We start from the raw sequence: 27853 nt of genomic DNA, 5'->3' as shown, positions 1-27853 counted from the left end.
AAAATATCGCTACAATCGAAAAGTATTGGGAATAAATTTAAATAAGGAACAAAAGAAATTTCCTTCCCAGGCAGGATTCGAACCACGAAAGTCTTAGTTACCAGTCTATCGTGCTCTGAGTGAACAAGGCACTGAAATCAGCTACAAGGGTCGGTCCGGTTTTTTTGCCACTACTGTACAAGATACAGTAATGGAGGGGAAAAAATGTTGAATATTTCCAAAGTTTTACTGCTGTAAGCTGTACCTAACCCCTTAATAGTTAATGGTCAGATTTCTTGAAAAACAATGTTCACCTGTATATTAAGAATTTTCAAATAATTGATTAAATGGCGACCTTATGTACATAATTAACACGAGTTAGGTCGCCATTTAATCAATTATTTATATTCAAGTGTTAAAAGTAGTGTACGAAAGATTCAACATGGATTATCAAGAATTTTCAGTTTATCATTTAAATTGTTCGAAACATAAGTTTCAAAATACAGGGCGTTTAGTGAAAGAATTATCCACAAGGGACATGAGGCACATCTTAATACAGGGCTTTTTCCTCAAAATCAATTACTTCTGGCAACCCTGGTGGTTTTTGAGTCTGATGAATGGAAAACTTTTTCATTGTCATTATATATGGTCTTGTTAGCAATGACTGCAGTAAAGATTATCTGTGTCCGGTGTTTGAGATTTCTTTCCGTAAAAATGTAAATACAGTGCATTTCTTGTACGTATGCACGTAACAACGTGCATACAGTGCACACTCACATGACTGGAACAACTCTCGCTCCAGCTCCCTCCAGAAATTTCACGTAAGAAGCAGCAATGTAGCTGCTTTGTTTAGTTTCATGTCCATGCCTCTGCCTAAATTCCTCCGCCAGCACTCCTGTTGGAAGTAACAGAGATGGCACTGAACAGAAATATTAATATACTGGAGTCACAAATTCATAGTAAGTAAGGAGCAATGTTAGGATAACACCACAGTCTCGTGTATACACATACAGTTACGAAGCTTAAGTTTATGAGATACTAGGAACAATACTATTACTACGGTATTTCCCATTGTCTGTAATGAGGCGATAGTAGCGATCCTAGTGGTTAGCAACTATCTATCGATGCATATTTACTACTTACTGAGCTTCGTGACTGTATATACTAGACTGTGGTAACACCTCAGGTTTAAATCCTATAATTCCAAGTGCAAATTTTTACATTGAAGAATAGTGTTGTGGCAGGTTTTTGTTGAAATACTCCAGTTAGCTTCATAATGAAGCCACCATCTTCCCATACTTAAAAATTATTAACATCATTGCAAAAAAAAAAAAACAAACAAACAAACAAAAAGAAATTTTTCAGTGACGGTCCTTGAACTCTTATTTTATCAATACAACTTGCGAAATAACGAAAGAAGGATAATCAATCATCTGAACAAAAAGAAGTTATACAGAGTGATTCACGAGGATTTACCGTCCTTCACGGAGCTTATTTCTGAAGACATTCTGAGCAAAAAATGTCATATAAACATGGGTTCTATTCACAATATTTACGCGTGATCTTGGTCAGCGTACAGTCAGCAGCCAGTGTGAGCGCTACGGAAATCAAAGATAGCCGTATGCAGTTCCGTAGCGTGAAGAGTGTCGTTCACAAGCGTGCGGCCAAGTGTACTCAAGCAGACAGCGACATTTTTTTAAATGTGTTGTAAACTCTTCAAAAGTGTAAATTAGGGTTCAAAATTGAACTGCAAATAATTAAGTCGGTGGAAGTGGTGTGATCGTGATAAGTGGGTAAGAATAATGTATGTATGACTTGAGGCTTTCCTGGCATTTGATGTAGAATAACTCTTCTCAGGTTCTCAGCCAGGTGAGTTCGAGATTTGGTTCCAAGCTTTCGATGGCTAGCTCTGCCATCTTCTTCAGGGAATGAAGTGATGTGGAACCATGTCTAGCCGGTATATATACAATAGTAGGACTTCCCGCTGTGGGCCAACCAGGAGCTAGTTCCTAGTCCCGACCGCCAAGCGTATTCTGGTTGATGGAAGCGGTGGCGAATCAGGAGCTAATTGCTGGTCCCGACTGTCTGCCGTGTGCTGGTGGTTGAAGCATATTGATGGCAGGTTTCCATGCTGTACTCAGCTGTAGACCCCCTGTCTCTGTTGAAATTATTGCCATCTAGCTGGATTTCGATGGCTTCCTTGATAACCAAGTCCCAGTAACCTAATGCCTTGTCCAAGATGGTGGTGGAGCCGAAATCTATCTTGTGGCCCGTTTCTAGGCTGTGTTGGGCTACTGCAGACTTATTAGGGTAATATAGTCTTATGCTGCATTGATGTTTCTTGCAGCTTTCCATAATGGTGCGTCCCGTCTGCCCGATGTAGCATTTCGCACACTCACAAGGTATTTTATAGACACCAGGTGTCCTAAGACCAAGGTCGTCATTAACTGGTCTCAGCAAGTTCTGGATCTTTGTGGGCGGCTTATGGATGGTCTTAATCACGTGTTTTCTTAGCAGTCTGCCAATCTTGCCCTAGATGGGGCCATAGGACGGGATGTATGCCATGCCCTTCATCTCCTCTTGTTCCTCAGCGGGTGGTTTGTGGTCAAACCGATTTCCCTGTTGCCGAAGTTGTTCTGTAGGAACGTCTTACGTAGGTGACAGATCTCAGAAGGGAGACTCTCTTTATCCGAAATGCCCCTCGCCCTGTGCAGAAGAGTCGACAGAACCGCACGTTTCTGTGCCGGGTGGCTGCATCCATTCAGGTATAGGTTGGTACCGCTGTATACGCTGTGACCCAGTGTGCCATCCGACTTCCTGGAGATGAGAATGTCTAAGAAGGGGAGACATCCGTCTTTTTCCACTTCTTTCGTGAACTGGATGTTCGGGTGGATATTGTTCAGGTATTCTTGGAATTTCTGAAGTTTTGCTTCTCCATGAGGCCAGATGACCAAAGTGTCATCTACATAGCAGTAGAAGTGAGCTGGTTTCACAGGTGCATTCTCCAGGGCTCTATGCTCCAAGTCTTTCATGTACAAATTGGCTATGGCTGGCGACAGAGGTGAGCCATTCCCTGAAGAAGATGGCAGAGCTAGCCATCGAAAGCTTGGAAGCAAATCTCCAACTCACCTGGCTGAGAACCCGAGAAGAGTTATTCTAAGAATAATGTAATTTTCTAGTTAAAAATAGAAAAAAGATGTCTGTACGAAGCAACTAAGAAATTCACAGCACATTTTTAGCTTCATAATACACATTAAAATACACAATACAAATAATACACAACAATTACAATTAATAATAATAATAATAATAATAATAATAATAATAATAATAATAATAATACATAAAATAAACTAATTAATAAGTAAACCTAATTTTCCATTATAACCTACATATGTACAGACCCCACATAAGTTTCACATTGGTACCTACTTATAATCTTTCACTTCACTCTCATCTCACTCACTGCAGTGTGACATACTCACTCACTGCACCACTAGCACTGTGACACATTTCACTGACACTATATAACACATTTAACTGACACTATAGAACACATTTCATTGACAGTATAAATTATCACTGATCGAAACTATTCACTGCCATTGTAAACTATAACTTCATTGACTCACCACGCTTCACTGATACAACAGTTCAAATAAGACAAATAATTACACCCTTATTCATACTTATAAACAGAACTACATTAAACTGAACATTTCTAGTCTAAGACCCTCTTACACGCTATTTTAAAATAATTTACAATTAAAACTAAGGGAATAACTCGTCAGGCTAAATAAATACTTGTCCTACAATTTGGATTCCTTCTCCACTCTGTCCTAGAGTAGTGATCGACAGATTTTTGTCATCACACTTCTCTAGCTGAAGAGGCGAATTGAAGCCGAAGCAGAGAAAACGCAAAACAACAAATAGAGTTTACACTCTTAAAATCATAAGTTTGTGTTTTCACGAGTCTTTTCCAAAGGTTTGATCCTTTGACCGCTTTTGGTATTATCCTTTTGCAGTCTTTGGATCTTCCAAAGGTTTTGACTGGTGAGACACAAAATGGGACGATATTCTTTACCCCAGTTTGCGAATCTCCGGTTTCGAATACTTGTCACCTTAAGTAATGTAACGTCTCTTTTTTTTTTTTTTTTTTTCTAATTTACACTTTATACACAACTTTTTAATTTATTTTTATATCTTCTTAAGGAAGGACAGCCCTCAAAGATCGCTGCAGGTAGGTCATTCTAATCATTTATAGTTCGATTTAAAAATGAGAATTTACCTACATCCGTTTTCTGTTTCCTACATTTAATTTTAAAATCATGATCGTTCCTACCAAAGTACGTTGGCTTCTCTAAAGGAGCCATTATGTCTACCTATACTTTTTGACCTATATGTGCTCTATATAAAGATGTTATTCTAGTTTTCCTACGTCTGTTTTCCAATGTTTTCCATTTAAGTTATTTTATCTATCATTCCCATCTTCTCTTTTACCTTTAACAAATTTAGCTGCCCTATACTGGATTCTTTCTAAGGAATCTATCTGATATATTCTGTAGGGATCCCAACATGTAGTTCCATATTCCATTAAAGGTCGCACTAACATTTGAAATGCTATTTCCCTCGATTTGAGGCTAGTCTTTTTTAAGATTCTCATAATAAAGTGAAGTACCCTCCATGCTTCACCCATAACATCATCAACCTGCTCTCCACAAGAAAGTTTGGAGTTTAAATATACTCCTAGGTATTTATAACATTGTTCTTGCGGAATTACAACACCATTGAATTCAGAAATAACTTACTACTTTATGTGAACTCATGAAGAAGCGGACATTTTATGAAAACATCACGGACAAGTCCGCTGTTCTCAAAAATCGATTATGTAAGATAGGCCTACAGTTGAGTTTTGTACGTCTATTTATTACGAAAGTGTATTTTTAACTCCATTATCAGAAAACCCTTTTAGCTCTTCCCCTACTCGCTACAGCAAGAGCTGCCACCAGCCAATAGAAGTATTGTGTTAAAAAATAATGCTGATAATCATTATGTAGCTCACCTATAATGGGTCGATTGTTTAAATCAGCTTCCACATTTGCGAAAAGTTTTACTGCGGCTAATAAAATACACAGAAATAGCGTCTTGACTGCCATTCTGAACACTGAGCAGAATCTGTTCTTACTTTGCCTACTTTGTACCTGTTTACACAATTGAGTAAACAACATTATATTGCAGGTAGTTATAAATTAAAGATCACGCAAGCTTGTGAAGCACTATTACTTTATTTACATTTCACTTAATTAGTAAATTACATTCCTACATAGATAAGATACAACTAAAGGTATGCTTTCCACGCAACTTAGTTCTTACATCTCATCTTCTTCTTGGCTACAATATTTTATCTTGACACATGTAATATTTAACTTACCATAACTAACAGTCTTAACATTACAACTAGGCAATGTTGCTTAAGGGGTTAGATACAGCTTACAGCAGTAAAATTTTTGGAAATATTCAACATTTTTTTCCTCTATTATTGTATCTTGTACAATAATGAAAATTGGTAAATGTAAAACATTATCCTTCTGCTATATGAAAAAAATATTTTTACGATTTAAAAAAAATTATTTATATATTTTTTTTTCAAAACTCAAAATGGTGGCAGTTCACTGTGCAGTGACGAAGCATTTCCCTCACAACTCACAAACTTGTTAACTTTTTCATGTTCTCTCTCTTTTATTTTATTGCTGAAACTCATGTTTACAATATCATGCTCTTTCAACTACATTTCTTAATAAATAATATATATTTTTTTTTATTTTGTGTTAAAAGAAAATACTGATATTTGTCCATTTTTAAATGAATTTATTTTTTTATCAGACAATCTATCAAAGGTAGAGAAGTGATCATGCATCATATTGTAGATATGACACGTATAAATACACACAAAAAGTTTCATCACAGAATATTGGATAGTTTTTGAGTTATGTGGGAAATGTTTCATTACTGCACAGTGAACTGAATTTTGAAAAAAACAATGTAAAGAATTTTTTTTAAATCGTAAAAATATTTTTTCATATAGCAGGACAGTGTTTTACACATACTAATTTTCATTATTGTACAAGATACAGTAATGGAGGAAAAAAATGTTGAATATTTCCAAAATTTTACTGCTGTAAGCTGTACCTAACCCCTAAAGCGTGAATGGCTCATGTTGTTCTGGACAGCTAAAAGCCACAACCTCCATGAATTAAATTGCATGAAAAGGAGTATAGGTACCTAAGATAAGGTTACCAGATGTCCCCGTTTCCTGGGGACAGTCCCCAAATTTTATTTGTCCTCGAACAAAATTCGTCCTCAGAATGTCCCCGAATTTAATAGTATATCCTCAGATATTCTAGGATTTAAAGTGTTAATTATTACATTTTTTTATAAAAATGTTGTTGAATATTTCAGTGCCTGGAGTTTTTATTCACAAGATATACCGTATTTGGAATGTAGTTTGCTACAGAAAAATAAGAATTTGAATTTCTATTAATTTTGTTACAATATGCGAGTACATGGACTTGACTTTGAAGAAGTATGTGACAAAGAAAGTAGCAAAATGGAATGAAGAAAATGATCTTTGCTCAAAATGGAGTGAAATTTTTTAAATCATCATCATCATCCTTCATGCATTAGGAAATTGATTCCTGTAGCAGCTACTGAAATTGGTCCATCCATCTTTTGGCTGGTCTTCCAATATTTCTTCTTCCCCGAGGTTTATATTTCCAAAACTTATATGGCATCCTGTCCTCCTGCATCCTTGAAATGTGAGACATCCATGTATTTCTATATTCTTCTATTTTGTTGTTTAATTCATATACCGTATCTCAAGTTCTTCTCTTATTTCTTCGTTTCTTTTATGTTCTATTTTCCTGTAACCTGCTACGCTTCTCAAAAATTTCATCTCATTTGTTTGTAATCTAGAGGCATCTCTCTCTTTCATAACTCATGTTTCGCTTCCATATAGTAAACTGGGCACTGACATCACCTTATAAAATTTTAACAATGTATCTTTTCTAGCTTTTGATTTAAGGGTTCTTCTTATTGTTCCATTTATGTAATTAAATTTTTCTATTTTTTCTTTTTGATCATAGTCTCCTTTATAAGATAAGGTAACACTCAAAAATTTAAATTTATTTACCTGTTCTATGATACTGTTTCCTATTACTATTTTAGATCTTACAGGAGATTTGCCACAAAATGCCATAGTTTTAGTCTTATGTACAGATATCTCCATATTATAGTTCTTATTTATTTTCCATAACTCATGTACTGCTCTCTGTAGGTTATTTTCATTATTTGCTATTACTACCTGATCGTCAGCGAATAGCATCATCATTATGAAATTATCTTCATTAAAATTCTGTGTATAGTTCTTTATTTTTTTAAATCATCTCTGATAAAATTATTTTCTATGCACAACTTCAGAAATTGATTGAAATATCTCCGTATCCTTCTGAGAGTAATGCTTCGGTGAAAATAATTTTTTCTTCTATGAATATGTGGAAATTAAAAAAAATATAGAATGAGTTTAGAAACTGTTCAAGCCATGCTTGCTATCTTAACCAACTTCAACATGACCCGTCGGAAATTTGCTGCAAAACTGAAATTCAAAGAACTGCTTAAAAATTCACTCTTCTGAAAGCAGCAGTAGTGTAAGTAGTTACGTAGAATGAATACTTTAGTGTATGTCTGTAGTAAATTGTGTATGATTGTAATAGAAGTATTATTTTAATTCTTTAAAATGCGTGTACTAATGTACTGTAAGTGAATGGCAAACTCTCATTAACAGAATTGTTAGTTTTGTCATATATCGCTATTTGAGCCCGGAAATAGTGCAAAAAATTCTGATAACCTTAATCTAAGATTCAATGCAAGGCATACATATCTGTCTGACGTATTCACTTTTCTTCAGATAAAATAAATAACAAAACTCTAAAATGTGTTTCTATTTGGAAACACCCAACACTACACTTCTTCCAACCAGGCATTCATTATATTCTTCCCTTCTCTTCTATCTTCCTCATTTATTTCATTGTCTCCTTATTTGTTATTGATTTTATTTAACGTTTTATCTCCTACAGTGGAATTTATGATAACAAGATAATTGCACATGAGACTGTCTAACATTTGCATTACAGTTGGGAAAATTTTCGAAAAAAATCAATTAGACAAACACACCAAATGAAATTAAAATTCAAGCACGAGAGTAGTCTAAACCAGGAGTCTAGCTTTTCTCTGAACTGTGCTGATGGCCTTTATTTCTCCTTTCCTTTCTTACTCCCTTCCTCTCTTCCTTTCATTTATACATACACACATCCATTGCAATAAGCTCGCGAATTCCACATAGTCATCACTAGGGTGCGGATGTTGATGACCTAAAAATCTACTTAAAATTATCATTAAAGTACCCTTAAACTAATGGAAAAATGACTTAAAATTAAAAGAAAATGACATTTAAGTATTATTCACCATACTCGCACTACAACTTCTTAAAAATTAGTCACCTTGTTTCAATGACTGCCCTGCAAATGTCTGAGAGAGGAGGCAACTTCCTGGAATTTAGCTAAGACAAAGAGAAAAAACATTCAAGAAAATGAAGATTTTTAAGGAAAAACTATAGAGTTTAATGAGGGTTTACAATGTGTTTCAATCAGGCGTGGTCCATGTCAGTGCCTTCATTCTCTGTATCCTCCTCCTTCCGCACTTCACCTTTATTACCTGATCTTCCAGATGAGGGAGTGTGAATGACAAAACAAACTGTGAGTGCAGCGTGCATTCTTGCAATCTTTGTGTTAAAAATACTGTCTACTACAGTAGACATTCCTTCCAAACCATCTTGGGGACACAACGTCCTGTCCAGGACACGGTGAAAACTTCCCCCTTCCAAACATAAATAAAGACACCCTCATACCGACAAAAGAACAATAGGGATCAAAGCCCTCACTTAAACTAAGCTGTTGTCAAGCATTTTATATTACTTCCGTTGTGTGAAGTGAAGTCTTCAGTGGAATGAGGGATGAACTTTAGAATCTGTTCCAACTATAAAACTCAAACTTCACTGTTATTCACTTATTCAGTAGGTAATTACTACTGACCTATTTGCTTAGAAAATGATTTAACAGATCTACTGGTAAAGAAAGTAAAATGCATTCCAAATGATGTAAAAGTTCTTCAAAGTATTAAAAATTACCAAAAAATGCCGAAAAAAATATAAAAATGACCTATTAGTTCAAAAAATGCAATATAAGAAATTATTTTTTACGTTGATATTAACATAGAAAGGATTTCTATATTAATAGGTATCATCCTAATGTGAAAAATAAGATGACTTTTCATCAACATCCGCCCCCTAGAGTCTTTTGATTCATCACAAGCAGTGGCACAGTCGTAAAACAAAATATAGTACCATTGGTTCAGAGGCAGTTCCTGCACTTTCTAACTGGGTGTGCACGATCACTTTCAAAATGTATTTTATTATACCTCCCATTCGTCAATCATGATACTAGGTAGACGTGCATTTACATTAAGCAAATTTTATTGGAAAATTTGATTGAGTGAAATTTGTTTCAATTGCTTAACTGTAGCCATAACATACACACAGATTGAAATAGTTTCTCACACTAGTCTGTAGCAAACATAATTAATTCATACACTTAGGAATCTAAATTGTATCACTAAGTAAACACGCCTAAAATTAAATAAAATGGAATAAGAATGTTAACAGAATACGCAAACATTAATTAGTTTTCCAATATTATGAAGAATGAAACATTTTCTCTACGTTTTAGGAACGAACTGAAAATTCGAAATGCATTAGTTAAGTCAGAAGGGTAGAGCTGTTAACAGTACTACACGATGCTCAGATGTTATAAATCAGCCTTAATACTAGACACGTAAGGTATCTGTTGAAAATAAATTTGGTATAGAAATAACACTGAAGTTACTAAAAATGATATCCTGTAGTTATATTTCTACAATTCATAAATATAGTTTATTGCTATTAGTTTCAAGATTTATTTCTCGAAAATCAGCTTGTGTTCGGGATTCCCATTTTGATGCTATCGTGTCTGAAGTGAGTCAAGGGGGAATACAACACCAAACCCCATTCCTCGATATGGAGATTACAGACTCAAATATTTTAGGTAGGGAAGATATAAGTCTTCAAAAAAGGGCGACAGACTTGCTCGATTTTATTGGTGATTATTAGTAAGCATGCGGGAATGCTATAGTGAAAAGGGCAGGTGTCTGAACCCCTTTGTTCTCCTTGTGTAGGGAAAAGTCTGTCTTGGTAAGTCAAAATGACCATTTTTTCAGTGGCGGCTCCTGCATATTTCTTAAGAGGAGGAAAGAAGTTAACAGTATAAAATGACACCTTGAATGAAACATGCTACAAATTTGCCTACATGCATATATGTAAGACCAAGTAGTGTTGGGGTTGGCCTTCCCTTTTGTATAGCAATAATCTGTTCTTGTAAACTGAGTTTCCTAAATTGTCCAAAATATAATATGTTTTCACTCCCATTCATTGTTGAATATTTGCACAAATTAACAATTACAAGGAAATTCACAACCTCGCAGTATTTTTCGCGCACAATACATCACACTGTTGGAAGAGACTAGGTACTAACACGTAATCAGAACCGTTTTACGGAAGTGGGAATGGAAAATAATCTGTTAGGAAAGTGAGAATATTGCACCCACCCACGTGGTCTGTGTTGCCACATGTACATTGCCAAATGTATATTTTACAAGTTCAGTATCACATGCTTTTGGAGAATGTCAGTTCTTGTAAAGTCACAATACCATTATTGATCAAAGCTGCCGGTGGCCGATTAATTTTTTTATGTTGAAAATAATGTAGTTTGGAGTACTTTCAATTTCAAATATATTTGTACAAAACTGACAACTTGGCTGTTGCCCTGTCTAGTAGACAATGAATGGAAGTGAATTTCAGGGGCCAAAAAGATCCGCGATAATATTGTAGAACTACTTCCTCTTTGTTTTATATAAACCCAACTTCAGCTTTCAGATATCCTCGAAAGTTTCAAACCATGAATAGTAGCCTATACAAAATGCAATGAATAATATATTTTGATTTATAATTTTAAAAAAGTTTATATGGTGTCTTTCATAGCTTTGCGTTAAAACTGTTTCTATTGTGTCTCCTTCTATATAGATGTGTTCTAGTCTGGTTAAATGCAGCATCGTTAGATGGCAGCGGTAGCGAGCTTGCTCCACGACCAGTCGGTTTCTATATTTCCCGCCCATGCGCTGATTCAGAGGAGGATCTCCTCCCTCTCCGTTCATTTACTTGCTTTAAAACTCTGCTTCTGTCTCTCGCCGCTAGTGCGCTGTCTATGTGTGTTAACTGCAGTAAAGGAGAAAAGGATTGGCTTTCCTCCACACAAACAATCTCGCATCTTTCTCACAGTTTTCTAGCAGCACATGATTTCGCGTCGTTTAAAACTCTATCAACTGAGGTTTTCTTATAGCTGTGAACTTAAAAATTATCGGATCTTCCTCGAATTTCAAGGCATATATTTCATTTGGTATTTACTTTCAAAAGAAGAAAATGTGAGGACGTTGTTCCTCCCTTCCCTCCCCCGAGGAACCGCCAATGTATTTTTTTAAACTTTGCCGGCCTCTACCGTCCATATGCCTGGGGGCAGAGAGTTGTCCTTGACACTACAGATACAGTGAAAAAGGCGGGTCTCTGAGCCCCTTTGTTCTCCTTGTGTAGGGGAAAGTCTGTTTTGGAAAGTCAAAATGACCTTTTTTTTTTTAATTTGCTAGCCTTTACCATTCATATGCCTGGGGGCAGAAGGTTGTCCTTTACACTACAGATAGATTATGAGGTACTCTATTCGCCGCACTTATCAGATTTGCTCACTGCATATATGGCAGGGTATGGCAGTGAAAATGTTGGCGGAATAGGGGTTTAAAGCCTTGATATTTTTTTCTCGAAATTCAGCTTTGGAATTCCCATTTTGATGCTATCGTGTCCGAAGTAAATCAAGGGGGAATACAGCACTCAAATATCTTATGTAGGGAAAAAAATAAGTCTTCAAAAAAGGCAATTTGAGGCCGTATGCGAGCTGAAAAGAGTTATACCTATGAAAAGAGTGAGCGACAATTTCAATGCAAGAACTACAAAGCTTAACAAAAACAATCCTTAAGAGACTTTTTGAGGTAATTAGGAAGAACAGAGATTCGACAAGTACCTAACAATGCAATAACACAATGGGACAGAGAGTGCCTTTATACCAATTTCCATCCAGGAAATGCAAATCCCGTATTTTGTTACTAGTGTTATGAAAGAAACTAATTCTGTCATGATTTTTGTGTGTCTTATATTTACTACTTTCATAATAAATTAGATCCATGTATGCTTAAGACCTGAAAACTATATTCGTGATGCTTATTTCGCTTACTTTCAAAGTACTCTCTTACCTATGGAATATGTTGTTGTTGTTTTCTAATGCCAGGCATTTGACAATAAAGTCATTTGACCTCTTGCACTCCAATATTTTTCAAAGATATTGTCATGGTTAGCCACTGACGCACAGATTTTGAGATGTTCTGAATCCATTTCTTGATTTGAGTTGCACAATGGACAGTTAGAAGACTGATATATTCCAATTCTATGCAGATGCTTGGCCAAACAGTCATGGCCTGTTGCCAATCTAAATGCAGCTACAGACGATTTGCGTGGTAAATCGGGAATCAACTGTGGATTATGATGCAGAAATAGATAAAATGCTCTCTCAATTAATAACACTCAATAAAAGAATTGTATTCCAAAGGATACCATCCCATTGTGGAATCCTGGGAAACGAGAATGCGGATGCTTTAGCAAAGAAGGGCAGCACTGCTACTTACAGACCTGTTACTAAATCTACATATTCCTCTGTGAAAAGATTTATTAAATCTACATACTTAAACTTCAACAAACAAAATTTGATAACACAATCTCAAGGGAAAAAATGGAACTCTCTGCATTGCTATATTGCTATGGGGCAACAGTGTTTTTATAAATAGAGTCCTATTGCTTCAAAAAAGGGCCATAAGAATTTTATCAAATACAGCTTTTAATGAACATTGTAAACCATTATTTGTGAAAAACAAAATCATGACTGTAATTAATTTATATATTCTAGAGTTAATTTTGTATGTTAAAAATAATCTTCCAACTTTAACATTAAGAAATGATATTCATTCCAATGACACAAGATAAGGAAATGATTTTAATATCATAACATGTAGACTTGCTAAATCCCAAAAAATCTTTTGTCAAATGTCACTGAAGGTTGCAAATAAATTTCCATCCCATATTTTTAATTTAAGCAGAGCTGCTCTCAAATTGTACACCTCTAGTTGGTTAATTTTAAATCCGTTTTATTATCTTGACGAATTTTTTGATTGTACAATCTCTTTGTAATTTAACTGACCTTCTCTATACATTTTGTTTTTAGACATGTAATTTAAACTATTCTACCTATTATTTTCAGTAGGAAATGCAGTGCCTTAATACTGATTTCCACTACTGTATAATCATTCTCACCCCTACAATTGCATTTCTTCTGTGTGTTGGAAATGGAATTTGTCTACCTGTTTTTATATACCGGGTTACATCAGCTTCTTGTCTATGCGGATGACGTGAATACGTTAGGAGAAAATCCTCAAACGATTAGGGAAAATACGGAAATTCTACTTGAAGCAAGTAAAGACATAGGTTTTGAAGTAAATACCGAAAAGACTAAGTATATGATTATGTCTCGTGATCAGAATATTGTACGAAATGGAACTATAAAAGTTGGAGATTTATCCTTCGAAGAGGAGGAAAAATTCAAATATCTTGGAGCATCAGTAACAAATATAAATGACACTCGGGAGGAAATTAAACGCAGAATAAATATGGGAAATGCCTGTTATTATTTGGTTGAGAAGCTTTTGTCATCTAGTCTGCTGTCAAAAAATCTGAAAGTTAGAATTTATAAAACAGTTATATTACCGGTTGTTCTGTATGGCTGTGAAACTTGGACTCTCACTTTGAGAGAGGAACAGAGATTGAGGGTTTTTGAGAATAAGGTTCTTAGGAAAATATTTGGGGCTAAAAGGGATGAAGTTACAGGAGAATGGAGAAAGTTACACAACGCAGAGCTGCACGCATTATATCCTTCACCTGACATAATTAGGAACATTAAATCCAGACGTTTGAGATGGGCAGGGCATGTAGCACACATGGGCGAATCCAGAAATGCATATAGAGTGTTAGTTGGGAGGCCAGAGGGGAAAAGACCTTTGGGAAGGCCGAGACGTAGATGGGAAGATAATATTAAAATGGATTTGAGGGAGGTGGGATATGATAGAGACTGGATTAATCTTGCTCAGGATAGGGACCAATGGCGGGCTTATGTGAGGGCGGCAATGAACCTCCGGGTTCCTTAAAAGCCAGTAAGTAAGTATCTCTACATGTTGTGAATCAACAGATACTGGTAGATGAGAACAAATAACTAACAGAAAATACAAAATCATCATTTTTATTGTTATTAGCCATAATGAACAAACATCAGTATTGGTTTTCAACAACAACCCAAGAACATAAACACATGTACGAGCAACATAGCAGTACTTTTCGGGTCATAAATTATATTCATTATATGCCTTGGAACCAAATAGATCACTGAGAACAAACTACTCAGAGAAAATACAAAATAACCATTTTCACTGTTATTACTCATAATGAACAAGCATGAATATTGGTTTTCAACAATAATTCACTACACACAAGTGAAAGCATCACAGCAGTACCCCTGGAATAATTTATAATTTCTATATGCTGTGAAACAAAATAGATAAATGAGAACAAATTACTAAGAGAAAATACAAAATAACCATTTTCACTGTTATTACTCATAATGAACAAGCATGAATATTGGTTTTCAACAATAATTCACTACACACAAGTGAAAGCATCACAGCAGTACTCCTGGAATAATTTATAATTTCTATATGCTGTGAAACAAAATAGATAAATGAGAACAAATTACTAAGAGAAAATACAAAACAAACATTTTTATTGTTATTAGCAATAATGAACAAACATCACCAATATTGGTTTTTAATAACGATTTAACATCATATACATACACATACAGATATCATAGCAGTATTCTTGGAATGAAGGAAAGTTTGCTTTTTCACACTTAACACAATATCAGTACTGCTGTTTCACATTGAACATAAACATCAAATGTAAATCCTCCTAAGAAAAGAAAACAATTCAGATGAACTAGAAACAGCATTACATAAAAACAATAATGGCAAACCTCAAATTTATATCAATTTGTATCCAGATTTTTTTAAATCTCCAAAATACTACCTATTCTCCAATATACTGCCACTCTATTTTTTTTTTTCTTTTTAAATCTTTTAGGTTAAGTTAGGTTGGTGTCTTTCACAGTTGTTATTGATATACTTTTATTTTTTCATTTGTCGAATCTCCAATATTCACAATCTTTGCAGGATCTACATCACTGCCATATTTAATTTCCTAGTCTTCAGTTTCACTTTTCATTTCAGAATCTGAAATTTCACCAATATTACCTTTTCCACCATTTCCTTCTTCCATATTAGCATCAGCTTCTGAATTCTTTTGCTCAGTAATTTCCTCCTGTACTGCAGCGTCCCCACCTGCTCCACCATTCTGTCCTGTAACTGTTTCAGAGTTGTCCTCTCTGTTTTCTGAAGCAAGCTTATCATTTTTTTCATTAATCAACTTAATTCCACCCTCTGGAGTACACAGTTCAAGAAGATTGTATTTGCGTAGCTGGAAGTAGTCTGGAAGAACGGACAGACAGCACATATTACGGATCACCTCCACTATGACAGCCAGCTGGGGATGCTTCAAGTCTGCTTTATTGTCAGGATGTCTCAGAAGCACCATCTCTGCCAAGTCACGAATCAGATCTTCACGGTTTATACCACTGCTATTACGGCGGCTGCAAGACAACATGAAATACAACTATTAAAATACGAGTTCCGCAACATTATCACCAGCAGCAGCAGCTAGGATTGCCAACTATTCCGTATTTCCTGGGAAATACCGTATATTGGTCATATTTTAAGTGAAATCCCAGATGCCGTATTTTTTTTTTTTAATTTATCTCTCATCTTCACTCTATTTGCAAATAAGTTTCTGTTGTCAGCACCAATCATTTCTAATGCAAACTAACAGCCATTTTCTTTCTTTCATTTTTGACCAAAGGTATCCTTCAATTATAAAATCTATACACTATCTATCACCTTTACTTTTTAACTTCACTTTAGAATATGCCATTAGGAAAGTTCAGGATAACAGGCAGGGTTTGGAATTGAACGGGTTACATCAGCTTCTTGTCTATGCGGATGACGTGAATATGTTAGGAGAAAATCCACAAACGATTAGGGAAAACACGGGAATTTTACTGGAAGCAAGTAAAGCGATTGGTTTGGAAGTAAATCCCGAAAAGACAAAGTATATGATTATGTCTCGTGACCAGAATATTGTACGAAATGGAAATATAAAAATTGGAGATTTATCCTTCGAAGGGGTGGAAAAATTCAAATATCTTGGAGCAACAGTAACAAATATAAATGACACTCGGGAGGAAATTAAACGCAGAATAAATATGGGAAATGCGTGTTATTATTCGGTTGAGAAGCTTTTATCATCTAGTCTGCTGTCAAAAAATCTGAAAGTTAGAATTTATAAAACAGTTATATTACCGGTTGTTCTGTATGGTTGTGAAACTTGGACTCTCACTCTGAGAGAGGAACATAGGTTAAGGGTGTTTGAGAATAAGGTGCTTAGGAAAATATTTGGGGCTAAGCGGGATGAAGTTACAGGAGAATGGAGAAAGTTACACAACGCAGAACTGCACGCATTGTATTCTTCACCTGACATAATTAGGAACATTAAATCCAGACGTAGGGCATGTAGCACGTATGGGCGAATCCAGAAATGCATATAGAGTGTTAGTTGGGAGACCAGAGGGAAAAAGACCTTTGGGGAGGCCGAGACGTAGATGGGAGGATAATATTAAAATGGATTTGAGGGAGGTGGGATATGATGATAGAGACTGGATTAATCTTGCACAGGCGGGCTTATGTGAGGGCGGCAATGAACATCCAGGTTCCTTAAAAGCCAGTAAGTAAGTAAGTATACAATAGCGGTCCAGTAATAAAAAAAAACACACACACACAATTCTTTTACAAGACAGATCTTTTTGAGATGCTTTAGAAATTCATGTATTGACAAGGGAAGAGCATGTCTAATCTGTTGTAAACTCCCATGACCCTTCTACAGAACCACTAGAAATTAGGTCTTTATAATAGATGTGGTTACAGCCTTTCAGCAAACCCTTCACCCACACCATACTTTCGATTGTTACTGACGAACAATATTGCCTGTTGAAAAACCAACACAGGAATAAAAGTTTCCTATATGACACTGACTGCTATAAATTTTTTTCTCATGCACATTACAATTGTGTGTAACTGTAATAATATACAGTCCTAAGATAGGTCATAAAAATGCAAGTAGGGTTAAGGAGAGAGGAGGTGAAGAAGGAGATCTTTTAAAGAGCAGTGCTGAGTGCTGGAAAACTAGGTACAAATGTCACTAGTGTGGCACGTCTTGTGGCCACACATAGCTACATTTAACGCAGAAACTGAGCAGTAATTGTAGCGCCATCTGGCCACCCATTTTGCGACAATTACGGTAGCTATATTTGTACCAGAAAACCTGCGACATTTACAGCTCATCTGGCCATAGCCTAACAGTTAGCACGCCTGACCATGAAACGAGGGGACCTGGGCTCACGCAGTTAAGTGCACGTGTAGTGCTACCAGGGAATAGCAGAGTAATGACCTTAAAGTTAAAAAGAACTGTCAGCTTAACACAACCTGTTTTCTTACAAAAACATTGGATTCCAACTGCTATGAGACACTGAAAATATCACATATCCAAATATTTTTAATTAATGTACAATGAATGTTAGATAATATTTAAGCTACAGACCTAGAATTTTACAAAGATTGTTTCACATTAAAGATAATACGAGGGGCATCCAGAAAGTAAGTTTCCCGATTTTTTCCCCTTGAAAGTAAACTTAATTAGCTGTGTCAATTTCGCATGCGTAACAGATCTATGACGTATCAATCATATGCCAGCCGGACAGGTCCCGCCTGGTGCCAGTAGCGTGGCAGCAGTGGTTCGAAAATGAAGCTCTTATTCCTTCTCCCGCCGCCTCGAGGTTCGGTCGGTGATAAAGTTCTTTAATGCACAAAGCATTGCCAGCTCTCATCGGCAGCTGTCAGCCTATGGGCCGAACATATCTCTCTCTCTCTCTCTCTCTTTTTTTTTTTCAAGAAATTCCTGTCCTCCTGTGAGCGTTTTGGCAACGACGAAGAGCTGAAGACATCTGTCACACGCTGGTTCCATTCACAGGCGGCAGAGTTCTACGACAGAGGGATACAAAAGTTGATCCCACGATACGACAAGTGTCTCAATTCTGAAAATTCTATGTTGAAAAATAGCTGAAACATTGCTGTACCCGCTGCCAATAAATGTTTTCCTTAAAGTGTGTGTTCTTTTAAAAAAAAAAAAAAAATAGGGAAACTTACTTTCTGGATGCGCCTCGTATGTTGAGCAAGACCTACAGAGGAAATTTTAAAATCGCTGAGTGCCACCCTACTGTGCATCTTACAGTATTTACAGCCTACCACCACAATGTGTGATGATAAAACTGTAATTCCAAATACTTGTACATTTATTTTACAAAGAAAGGTACAGATACAATTCAGCAGCTAAAGAAATATTTGAAGCAAAAGTAAAAAGATGGCCAGTACTTGGGCAGCATCAAACTGGTCCACACAATGCATAATGGACACATACGCTTTGAAGATAAGCATTGTTTAGGATGACCATCTTTTATGGAGAACGAGACACCATTTGTTAAGCTGGAAGAATAGGCACTTGTCAGCATCTGTAAATTGTTACCAAGTCAAAGTCTTTTCAAAGATAGAGTCAATCATCATCTCAGTCTAAATGAGAGATGTAACATATATTCATATAAACTAATCAAAGTACAGAAACCTGAGACGAATTGATGTGTACAACACCTCCTCAAAAATCTCATGGGTAACCATTTAAGTTCTAAAAGCTGATTGTAACCTGTGATGAAAAATTGATCTATCTCTATAATACTGGCAAGTAAAAGTAGCAAGTACCCTGTAATGAAGAACCTAACCAGCAGTGTATGACAAAGTCACTGAGAGCACAAGATGATGTTGTGTACTCGTATTTGGTAGAATGAGAATATTTTACATTTTGAACTTCTTCCAAATGGTTGTGCTGTTGACACTGAACTCTACTCTGAACAATTAATGGCTCATGTACAAGGAGTTTTGAGCAACAAAAAGTGTGCAATCTTTCAATGAAGCAATTCTCCAGAACACCAGGTAAGATTGATCCAGACAAAAATTCAGGAATTAAACAGGACTGAAGTGCTGCGTCATCCAGTATACAATCCAGATGTTGCACTATTTGCCTACAGTTGGTATTGGTTAGTTGCTAACATTTCAACAAGGGCAGGTGTCCAAGTTAGGAACATCAGTGGTAAATTTTTTACCTGTAGCTAGAGGACTAGTATTGTTGATAAATTTCGGATGCTGGCAGACAGATGGAAGAAAGTCAATGAAAATAAGAGACTATATTTTGCAAAATAATCTCTTCTTAGTTTTGTCTTGGTCAAGCAAGGGAAAGGGATGGATGGATGGATGGATGGATGGATGGATGGATGGATGGATGGATGGACGGATGGACGGATGGATGGATGATGGATGGTTGGATGGATTGATGGATGGATGGTTGGTTGGTTGGGTGGGTGGATGGATGGTTGGATGGATGGATGGATAGATGGATGGATGGATGGATGGATGGATGGATGGATGGATGGACAATTGTAGGAAAAAAAACTTTTGAGACAGTTTAGTACAACATCCCAAGCTAACAGTGAAAATCTTCAGTCTGAATCTCTAATTACATTAAGCCATCCATACTACCAGAAAGAAAAGCATTGTTTCTCTTAATTTTGAACTAAAGGAGGTTAATTTATACGTTTTAACACCATTTCTAAAGGGAGCAGTCATTACTGTAATAATTACAGGGCCATTTGTCTCTCATCCACAGTTTACAAAGTATATACTTGTGTGCTGGAGAGGCGACTCAGAAGAGTGATAGAAGAAGACATGGAAGAGGATCAGGCAGCTTTTCGACCAGGAAGGCAGACACAGGATCATATCTACACCATAAGAACAACAATGGAGAAAAGCATAGCTAAGAATAATGATCTATATCTAGTGTTCCTTGATTTGAAAGCTGCATTCGACTCCGTTCCAAGACAACATGTATGGGAAACATTAATGGCGAAGGGGATTCCAATGAGACTATGGAATGCGGTGAAGAATGTCTATAAGCAACTGGTGGGAAGAGTTCGAATGAATGGTGAAATGTCTGGAGAATTTTCAATGGAGAAAGGAATTAAACAAGGGGATAGCCTCAGTCCATTGCTTTTCAATATATTTTTTGATGAAATAACAAAAATATGAAGGCTAAACGACAAATCCACAGAACGAAGTTGGGTATGTGGAGAATGAGACCAGTTTATCTTCAAACATTGTTATATCACAGTCTAGTATATACAGTCACGAAGCTCAATACTTACTAAATATGCAAACATAGACAGTTGAAATATGCATCCATAGATAGTTGCTAACCACCAGGATCGCTACTATTGGCTCATCACACCTTTCCACAGCAGATGATAAAATGTATTGTACTTTCGATATCGTATTCTTTTGAAAAAATTAACACCTTCCTTCCACTATTGAAATGTGAAATACATAAGGTTTATATATTATTTTCATAAAGTATATATTATATTTTATAAACTCACCTTCCTGGATTTTTCGGAAGGAGGATAAATCTGACCTCTTTTTCTTACAATATTTCTAGTACCACAAACGTCTCCTTGTCCCATATTATTATTCAAATTATTGTATTTTAGCCATTTACAGTTATTACGACTGATAACGAACATTTCACAGTTTACACAACTTTTCACAACAAAGAGAAATACGGCACAGTCAATTCCTTTTCGATCTAGACCAGGCTGTAATGTATGTTCGGGTTTTCTATTTCAGTGTATGTAGCTCAGTGAAATATTATATTATAACTTTATCGTGTATCATTGCTAAGGTTTATTTAGTGTAATGTGTCCATAAATTCCGTTTACTTCTTGTTGCATAATATGTTGCAGAAATAATTACAAAACTGTGTTATTTCAATTTGAAGAGAATTTTATGCGTTAACATAATCTGTTCGCATCAACATTTTAAGTTTAGAATGGAAGCTATTTTGAGATTCAATAAAAACAAATTTATATTGTGACTTTAATTTAGCACATCTACCTTCCTTAATTGTAGAGAGAAAATTTACCATACCACTCCTATGAAATTAGTGTACGTACAATTGTGTTACTTCGTCTCTTAGGTAGTAGGTAAATACAATAATTCAGTACTCAATTGTAATATTAAAATACAGACAAATAGAATGTGACGGGTGTCATACATGACAATATGTTTAATTATAATGTATAATTGCCAATATAGGAATATAAGTTAAATATAGTAAACCTATACTTTCCATATGACATAACATACATATGTAGTGGCAGGGCACTGGAGTCCACTAAAATTAGTCAGAAATGGGTAACAGGTACAGTAAACTAACCTATAATTTCAACATATATTCGTGCGGTGCAACTAAAAATTATTGAATCGTGCATAAATGAATGTACAAGAATTTCACAATATTTAATCGAAATAAAGGCAGGTATTACACATACGAACAACGTAATTTTCACACCAAAAATAATATTACACTTTAACTCGCAAGGCATTATGTCTGAAGTGTCTCCTAATCATTGTGTTAAATTTTATTAATGCAATTACACTACATTTTAGAGAAATATATGTTACTCTTTATGCATTCTAATTAATTTATATATGGTTGAAACGCCGTCCTTCGTGATCGGGTTAAGCGAGTCACATGGTCTGCCTTACGCCCTGTATTAGATCACGATGGCAGTGACACAGTCTATTGTTCCTAGTACTCACAGCGCTCCAAGCGGCTAGGAACTATCGTGAGAAATGCAAAAAATCACCCTAAGCTTCGTGACTGTATATAGTAGACTGTGGTTATATGCAGATGACATCATGTTAATAGCAGACACACCAGAGAGACATCAGTATGCAATACTGGACTGGAATGAAGAATTGAAGAGGAAAGGAATGGTAGCCTAGTGAATATAGATAAAAGTAAAGTAATGTGGGTATCAAAACAAGATAGAAAGGAAGAAGAATTGAATATGGTCTGTGATGGAATGCCTCTAGAGAAAGTAGAAATTTTTTAATATCTTGGCACTATCATAAGTAGTGATGGGAAAATTGAACAAGAGATGTTAAATAGAACTAAGAAAGCAGTTTCAACTACTACCAAATGAATAATACTATCATAGGAAAGTCAGAGATCAGCAACAAAACAAAAATGCAGATTTGCAACTCGATAATGCCCCCAATTATGTTTATGGTATGGAGAGCCTTGCATTACAAGACAAACACATCAGTAAGATTGCTGCTACGGAAATTAAATTTGTAAGGAGAGTACTCTTGGTTTCGCAAGTAAAGAACCTTCGTTCCTGGGTTCAGGAAGCCATAAATCTGACTGACACACTCCCCCAATTAGTGAAACCGTGAACAAAGATGCCGCTGAGAATGCTGTGCATTTTCCATTTTTGAAAGAATATCCCTGCCACTGCATTACAGTTTCAGTTGCGTCTTAGCGCAATGTTTAATTTTTTTCGGCCATGGATAAACTATAATAATAGTGAAGTGCCTCCACAGCCACAACCAGGGCCTTCTTCTGAAAGGCCGCCGACTAAGCATAAGAATTGTAATAAACAGCCAATAGGAAAGGGGACGAAGTTACGAAAATAAAGTGTATTTATAGTACAAAATGTTGCCAGCTTTATTAGAAGAATAATTGAAAATGGTGGGGTTTTGAAAAGGAGGAATATTAAACAATTGGTGGAGGAGGCGACAGATCTTAGTTTAAGCAATATAAAGAGAATATCAAATATTGAAGATCCATCTACATATCACACTCTGGAAAAAAAGGCAAGCCATCCTTTTGAAAAAATTGATGATTTTGCACATGACCGTAGAATTCATAATGCATGTTATGCGGGAGGAAACTAGTGGCACTGACTACGAATTTTCTTATGGTAAAAGTACTGTTCGTAGATTACTCCGAAGTATGAGGTTTTCACATAAGACAGTGCAAAGAAAACCCACTAGAGCTGAAGCCACTAACATCATTGCCTGGAGGTACTCGTATCTCGAACAGATAAGAGTTGCGTTTGCAAGGCTACGATGATGTGTGTTTAGACGAAACCTGGTACAACAGTCATAATGTTTCGCATGAAAAACTGAACAAACGACACCGACAACTGTGTGGTACCGATATCAGGTGCAAAGAGTTACAGAATTGATATTGTGCACTGTGGGGGGCATTTCGGTTTCATCGATAGTGCTCTGTTACTCACACAAAAATGGCACCTCCAGATTATCATGGCACAATGAACTCTGCAGTTTTCGAAGAGTGGTTCGAAAATAGTGTCCTGAAAATGCTACAGGAGCCCCGTGTAATAGTAATGTGGTAATGCACCTTATCACACTTTTCAATGTTACTTTTGTGTAGCAAATAACTTATAATAGAACCTAATCTTGTTTACTAAATTAGTTAGATGAAAGAGTAATGGAACGGAGAAAAATTCTCTCCAGCACTGGGATTTGAACCCGGGTTTTCAGCTCTACGTGCTGATGCTTTATCCACTAAGCCACACCGGATACAACCCAGATGGAGCTTAATCTGAGACGATTCTATTCGACACCGGGGTTGTATCCGGTGTGGCTTAGTGGATAAAGCATCAGCACGTAGAGCTGAAAACCCGGGTTCAAATCCCGGCGCCGGAGAGAATTTTTCTCCGTTCCATTACTCTTTCATCGTATGATGACGCAGAATATCTGCATGGAAATATCATATGTACTTCGGTACATTAAAATAATATATAAATTAGTTAGGCCTAGCCTATAGCATATACATATTTCAATGCACGATGGCAGAACAACAGATATTTTTTACTTTTCTTAATCTAATGACACGCATGCTAACCACTCGATGATTGGTGATGACCTGTTGTTATAGTAATAATAATATAATAATATTATTATTACTATTATTGTTATTTTTATTATTATTAAATTGATTTAAATTGTTCGTAAATATAAAGTACATTGAAATGGATCCAACCAGCGGAAAAGAAAATACATTTAAAGAGTCCACCCAAGAGCAAACATGGAAACAGCCGAAAGTTTTAGCAGACAACTCCCCCTAACTGGCCTATCAATCACTGTCATTTATGTAGAAGTGGTGTGAGGCCAGGGTTCTTTACTTTGGAGCCGAGAGTAGTAGGAAAAACCAGAAGAGACAGAATCAGAAATGAAAGAATCTGAGAAGAGGCTGGACAGAGGAAAGCTATGAGCATGGTAGCGGAGGAACGCCAATTGAAGTACAGTAGAACCTCTATTATCCATGGTAATGAAGGGGATAGACTGAACGGTTAATCGAAAAAAATCGGATAATCTGTACCATAAAAGATTTTCATAAATTAAGTGCATTATAGTACTTTGGCCTATAGTTTCGTAATTTCCTTCGTGGTCTTGTGTTTAACATACTATGTAGTGGATCAGGAGTTCACTAAAAGTTCGGTTGTTAACGATGAGTTCTTAAGGGCCAAGGGTTGACAGTTGATTGTCTGCTGTAAGATAGAAATACTTCAAGTCTCACGTTGTAGATTTACATACTTTATGCACTTTATCCTTGTCTTTTTTTTATTAAATCGCGTACAGTTTCTCCTTTCCCAAACCTCTCAATTATTTGTAATTTTTTATGGTAATTAACAACACGTTTTCTTTTGGCAACTGTGGAAGACATTTCGCATAAAATGTTATACAATACTACTCGGGTTTGTGGAAGTTCTTGGGGTAATTTCTTTGAAAGAAGTAGTGACTATTTTATAAGTAGACTAACTATTTCTGTTGCCGACAGCAAAGCATTTCTACTACATACTGTGAGACTTGTAAGGGTTAATTCTTGTAATAGCTCTCTGTAGAAAAACTACAATACTTATAATTTTTTTCTGCAGGAGAAAAAGAAAAAAAAATTTGAAAAAAAAAAGTCGGATAATCCAACAATCGGTTAATAGAGTGACGGATAATCGGGGTTCTACTGTAGTATGGCCATGTTAAAAGAATGGGAGAGGAAAGGAAAGAAAAACAGGTTTGTGAAATGAGAGTGGAAGAAGATATGGAAGAGGAAGACCACATATAACATGGGAGGATAAAATTGAGAGAAATGGACAGAAACGTGGGGAGACAGTGGGAGAAATGAAGAGATTGAGTAGTAATAGACAGGAGTGGCAGAGATGGAAAGACCGAGGTTACGCCAATGCTCGACAGCATAAGGGATGGAAGAAGAAGAAGAAGAAGAAGAAGAATAAGAAGAAGAAAATTCCTAAATGTTTACTATTTTGTTTCTAATCTTCACCAATAATTCTAACAATATGCAGAATACATCACTTATTATCCCTTATATTAAAAGGTTCGTATTTATGATGGAGAAAAATATACATTATACGAGTAACTCATAACTAGTGTACTATTTTTTTTCCATTTGTAATCTCACCATTCTCAAACCCAATGTATTTTGCATTTACTAAGTACTTATTTTCAAATTCTTTTTAATCTCCATTTCCCTCCACAACTGTGACACTTCACAACTATACATGTCTATAGCAATGTATTTTTCCTGCATTAATTCTGTACTTAATTTCCTTTCACACAACATATTATATTACTTATTTGTACTACTGCACTGAAATATTTTAACACTGCAACACAGAAATCTGTAATTACTACTAAACTTACTGTTCTCATACAACTTTAATGAAATTCCATCACAAATAAAAAAAAAGAGTATAGAATAAAATTCTTTTCCAAGTAAGTAATGGATCCAACCCAAAGTGCACATCACAATCAATGTTAATTTCTTTTCATTTTCTGACAAGAACAGAGAAAGCATTGCAATACTGTAAAAATATAATTATTATAAAAATTGTATTCACTTACTTGAATAGAACTACAAAAGTCTTCCCTTCCTTTGTAAAATATTTATCAAACAAGGGCTCAGCTGTTTGTCGTATGTCCTCCAAATATGCCTGAAAGAAATGTTGAATGTATGTTACAATAATTGCCTCCACAGTTTCACAATAATCAAAACATAACAAAAATATAAATCAACACAAAAAATTTTCAGAGCAAGCTTGTAAATGTAGAACATGGATGGGCATTTAGTAGTCGCGAACTGAAAGTGCTTCGAAACTTCCCTCCAATGCCGAGAGATGGTGCTGTGATTTAATGTCGGTCTCTTTGTATCACTCATTCTGTACTGTACAAATCAAAACAACTGAGAGGATCAGAAGCAAAGTTGTATAAATGCACTTTAGTTACTTTTGAGAAAATGTGATTGAAAATGTTGTTGTTGTTTTCTAATGCCAGGCGTTTGACAATAAAGGCATTTGACCTCTTGCACTCCAATATTTTTCAAAGATATTATCATGGCCAGCCACTGAAGCACAGATTTTGAGGTGTTCCGAATCCATTTCTTGGTTTAGTTGCACAATGGGCAGTTAGGGGACTGATATATTCCAATTCTATGCAGGTGTTTGGCCAAACAATCATGGCCTGTTGCCAATCTAAATGCAGCTACAGACGATTTTCGTGGTAAATCGGGAATTAACTGTGGATTTTGATGCAGAGTTTTCCATTTTTTCCCTTGAGATTGTGTTATCAAATTTTGTTTGTTCAAGTGTAAGTATGTAGATTTAATAACAAATCTACATACAGAATTTAAAACATTACTTGGAATAAAAAAGGTTTATAAAGGAGCATCATTTATTTTCATCTCATTAATCTTTTTCACAGAGTAATACGTAGATTTAGTAACAGATCTGTAAGTAGCAGTGCTGCCGTTCTTTACTAAAGCATCCGCATTCTCGTTCCCCAGGATTCCACAATGGGATGGTATCCATTGGAATACAATTCTTTTATTGAGTGATATTAATTGAGAGAGCATTTTAGTTATTTCTGCTGCTTTGGAGTCAGACAATATAACTACATTTTTAAATTTAAGGATGTGGCATAGAAGATTCCTGAGACTTTCACTTATTGCAATGATTTCTCCATCAAAACTTGTTGTTCCATACCCAAGAGATCTATAAAGTGAGAAGAGACAGCACGTAACACCTGCACCGACACCTTGTTCTCTGGAGATCAAGGATCCGTCAGTGTATAAATGAAGCCAGTTTTGTGGAGGGTACCTAAAATTAATTGTCTCTAAAGACAATTGTTTTAGTATTTCAGTGTTTACTTCTGATTTTAGTATTTCTTCTGTTAAATTTAGATTATATTCTATATTTAATAGAGTTAAAGGGTTTGGTTTAATTTGTAGGTTTTCTTTTAAATTCGGGATATTGATTTTCTGTTTTAATTCTTGAACAATGGATATTAAACTTTTTTGAGTTTTCAATCTACAGAGAGG

The 27853-nt window shown here is 35.7% G+C and overlaps 2 protein-coding genes across 3 annotated transcripts in view; both read right to left on the bottom strand.

The window, feature by feature from the left end:
- Positions 1-5179, bottom strand: part of LOC138713661 (gamma-glutamyl hydrolase-like) — a 135440-nt gene extending 130261 nt beyond the window's left edge. Inside the window, exons 1-2 of the mRNA XM_069845926.1 lie at positions 5042-5179; positions 757-874 (exon numbers count right to left, since the gene is read on the bottom strand). Coding sequence (XP_069702027.1) covers positions 757-874; positions 5042-5135 — 212 coding nt within the window. The 5' untranslated portion in view covers positions 5136-5179. The remainder of the gene's footprint in view (positions 1-756; positions 875-5041) is intronic.
- A 9375-nt stretch (positions 5180-14554) lies between these two features.
- Positions 14555-27853, bottom strand: part of LOC138713658 (THUMP domain-containing protein 1) — a 28329-nt gene continuing 15030 nt past the window's right edge. For both annotated transcript variants that reach the window (XM_069845923.1, XM_069845924.1), the window contains 2 exons: positions 26383-26471; positions 14555-16031 (listed from right to left, as the gene is read on the bottom strand). In XM_069845923.1, coding sequence (XP_069702024.1) covers positions 15584-16031; positions 26383-26471 — 537 coding nt within the window. In that variant the 3' untranslated portion in view covers positions 14555-15583. The remainder of the gene's footprint in view (positions 16032-26382; positions 26472-27853) is intronic.

The sequence above is a fragment of the Periplaneta americana genome, chromosome 14 (assembly GCF_040183065.1).
Source record: "Periplaneta americana isolate PAMFEO1 chromosome 14, P.americana_PAMFEO1_priV1, whole genome shotgun sequence".
Classification (NCBI taxonomy): Eukaryota; Metazoa; Arthropoda; class Insecta; order Blattodea; family Blattidae; genus Periplaneta; species Periplaneta americana.
The sequence above is the reverse complement of the archived record's forward strand: the minus strand, read 5'-3'. Positions and strand labels throughout refer to the sequence as shown.